At 39.5% G+C, this 2,969-nt stretch overlaps 1 protein-coding gene across 1 annotated transcript; it reads left to right on the top strand.

Moving 5' to 3' along the window:
- The first annotated feature begins 1,861 nt into the window (after positions 1 to 1,861).
- On the top strand, positions 1,862 to 2,500 carry LOC138895304 (uncharacterized). The gene has a single exon (XM_070179982.1). The coding sequence runs from the start codon at positions 1,862 to 1,864 to the stop codon at positions 2,498 to 2,500; it is 639 nt and encodes a 212-aa protein (XP_070036083.1).
- Positions 2,501 to 2,969: the final 469 nt, after the last annotated feature.

Below are 2,969 nucleotides of genomic sequence, written 5' to 3'. Positions count from 1 at the left end.
TTATTATGCAGATATAATTGATGATGATGCTATTAATGTAGGCAATGTTAATCTCACTATGCATTGTACTACTTCTACTATGGATAAAGATGAAGGCCTTCATGGTCATAATATTTGGGCTACATTTCCTTCCACTCAAACCAGTAGCAGGAACATTGATGAACTTCAATTCTACTTGCAAAAGAAATCAGAGTCTCACACAAAGGAATTTTCACCGTCGGGATGGTGGCATGAGAATGAAAAGCAATTTCCTGTTCTTTCCGCTATGGCTCGGGACGTGCTGAATGTGCCAATTTCAACTGTTGCATCAGAGAGTGCATTTAGTCAAGCAAGACAACAACTAGGAGACACCTGTCACTCATTGGGAAGCAATACTTTGGAAGTTTTAGTATGTTTCAGAGATTAGATTAGATCGGAACGAAGAAATCAGTGACGTGAAGATGTTGATAAACCAGAAGACGAGGAACTTGGAGATATATTAACACATGTCCACCCATCTGAATTTAACATTCCAGAAGATGGCCAAGAAGTTCATATTGATTATGAAGAACTTACTAAAGCAATGCAAAAACTTTGAAGTTCTGGATTTATATTTAATAATTAAACTTTGAATTTACTCTTTTTCATTAATTTAGTTGTTGCTAAATATAAACTTTAATTTGCAAGTTTGAAATAAAAAAAGAACTTGCAAAATTATAAGTGCAATTTTTTTCCATCTTCATTGTATTCTATTATCTCTTAATGAAATATTCAAATATAAGGATTTTAAATTCTTTGCACTCTTGATTCAAACACTATTTTTATAAGATTATTTTTTTATTTTATATTTTAACTTTATCTTAATATAAATTACGATAGTTATACAAAATACAAAAAAAAATTACAAAAAAGCCGGCCCGGCCCGTAACCATTCCGATTCATTAAATCACCGGATGAGCCCGGACCCGGTAAAACCGGTTGGAAAAAACCGGTCACATTTATCAGCAACTCGGACCGGACCGGACCCCCCTGTCACCTTTAGCTGAAAATGAAATGAATTGGGGTCTATTTCCATTTCCATGTAAAAAGAAGTTTGGAATAGGAAAAGTTGAGGATTAAATATTAACATGAAAGTCAAACATGATTGTCTCCAAATCCAGACGTATTTCTCCAAAGTGGGACACATGATTTGGACTTTTGTCATCGTGTCAAGACTAAAGACAAATGGAGTAATGTGGACGAAGGGAATATTATTTAATGGAATCAAAACAAGTAGAAGCATATTTAAATCATGCCAATTCCTGCAAATTAACCCAAATTTTATTTCATGGCAAAAGATGATGCGAGGATGACGTTTCATTAACGTCATATTGCATCTCTATTTTTAGATTTGTAATTATCATTTCATTATTTTACGATTCAAACTTCTATTTTCATAATCGTTTTCAAACAAAATGGAGGTGAGGGGATTGATATGCCTCAAGGAGCAATTGAACCAAAATGATATTCCCATTTGCAGTAAAATCGAGCTCAATCTGCTCTTCCTAATCACTAATCAGATTTAGCATCATGTGGGCATATCAATCCCCTCACCTCCATTAATTCTCAAAACAGACAAGTGGCAAGTCAACCAAGGCGAAATTCAAGGTGCAGAATAGAATAGGTTTATCCGAACCTCATTTGTCAGAAAATCACATTGTATAGGCTCATTTATTTCAAACCTTAACTACCGCAGCTGATTTAGACCACTCACGGAGAACAGTAGAATGAAACCTTTTCGCCAGCTGCTAAAATAGGGGTCGAAGTATACAAGGTTAAATTAGGAGTTGGGGGAGAGATTGTTGGCTATGAGGGCATGGAAGAGTAGGGGGGCGCAACTAAGATGTGGACCATGACAGAGGGTTGCATTAGAGAAGCTGCTAGAGAAATTTTGGGGGTCACGAAGGGTTATTCTGGGAATCATAAAGGGGACTGGTGGTGGAATGAAGAGGTCCAAGGTAAGGTGGACACTAAGAAAGCGACTTATTTGAAACTCGTGGAGAGTACAGACGAGGAGGATAGAAAGATATATCGGGAGTGTTATAAGAAGGCAAAGAAAGAGGCGAAGTTAGTAGTTACGGCGGCCAAGACTGCGGCGTTTGAACGTCTGTACGAGGAACTTGGGGGCAAGAGCGAGGACAAGAAGCTATTCCCGTTGGCCAAAGTGAGGGAGAGAAAGGCCCAAGACTTGGACCAAGTGAAGTACATCAAAGACGTGTATGGCAAAGTATTGATAGACGAGGCACATATTAAACGAAGATGGCAAGCATACTTCCATAAATTATTGAACGAGGAGGGGAACAGAAGTATTGTGCTGGGTGAGTTGGAGCACTCCGAGAGTCAGCGTGATTTTGGATATTATAGGCATATTAAGGCAGAAGAGGTGGAGAGGGCGATGCACAAGATGAGCAGGGGCAGAGCGACGGGACCAGACAAAATTCTGGAAGAATGCGGGCCGAGCTGGCTTGGAGTGGCTTATTGAGTTATTTAATGTTATTTTTAAGACTAAAAGGATGCCCGAAGAATGGAGGTAGAGTACGATGGTTCCATTTTACAAGAACAAGGGCGATATCTAAAATTGCAACAACTACAGGGATATAAAGCTGTTGAGCCACACTATGAAGGTTTGGGAAAGGGTGATGGAAGCCAAGGTGAGGAGGAAGTTCGGATTCATGCCGGGGCAGTCAACAACAGAAGCTATCCATTTAGTGAGAAGCCTAGTGTAGCAGTATAGGGAGAGTAAAAAGGACTTGCATATGGTGTTCATTGACCTTGAAAAAGCATACAACAAAGTTCCGATGGAGGTTCTATGGAGGAGCTTGAAGGTTAGCGGCGTCCCAGTAGCGTACACTAGGTTGATCAAAGATATGTACGAGGGTGCTAAGACACGGGTGAGGACTGTGGGAGGAGACTTGGAACACTTTCCAGTTACGATAGGGCTGCACCAAGTA

The sequence above is a fragment of the Nicotiana tomentosiformis genome, chromosome 7, assembly GCF_000390325.3.
Source record: "Nicotiana tomentosiformis chromosome 7, ASM39032v3, whole genome shotgun sequence".
Lineage (NCBI taxonomy): Eukaryota > Viridiplantae > Streptophyta > Magnoliopsida > Solanales > Solanaceae > Nicotiana > Nicotiana tomentosiformis.
Note: the sequence above shows the minus strand (reverse complement) of the source record. Positions and strands in the feature narration are given on the sequence as shown.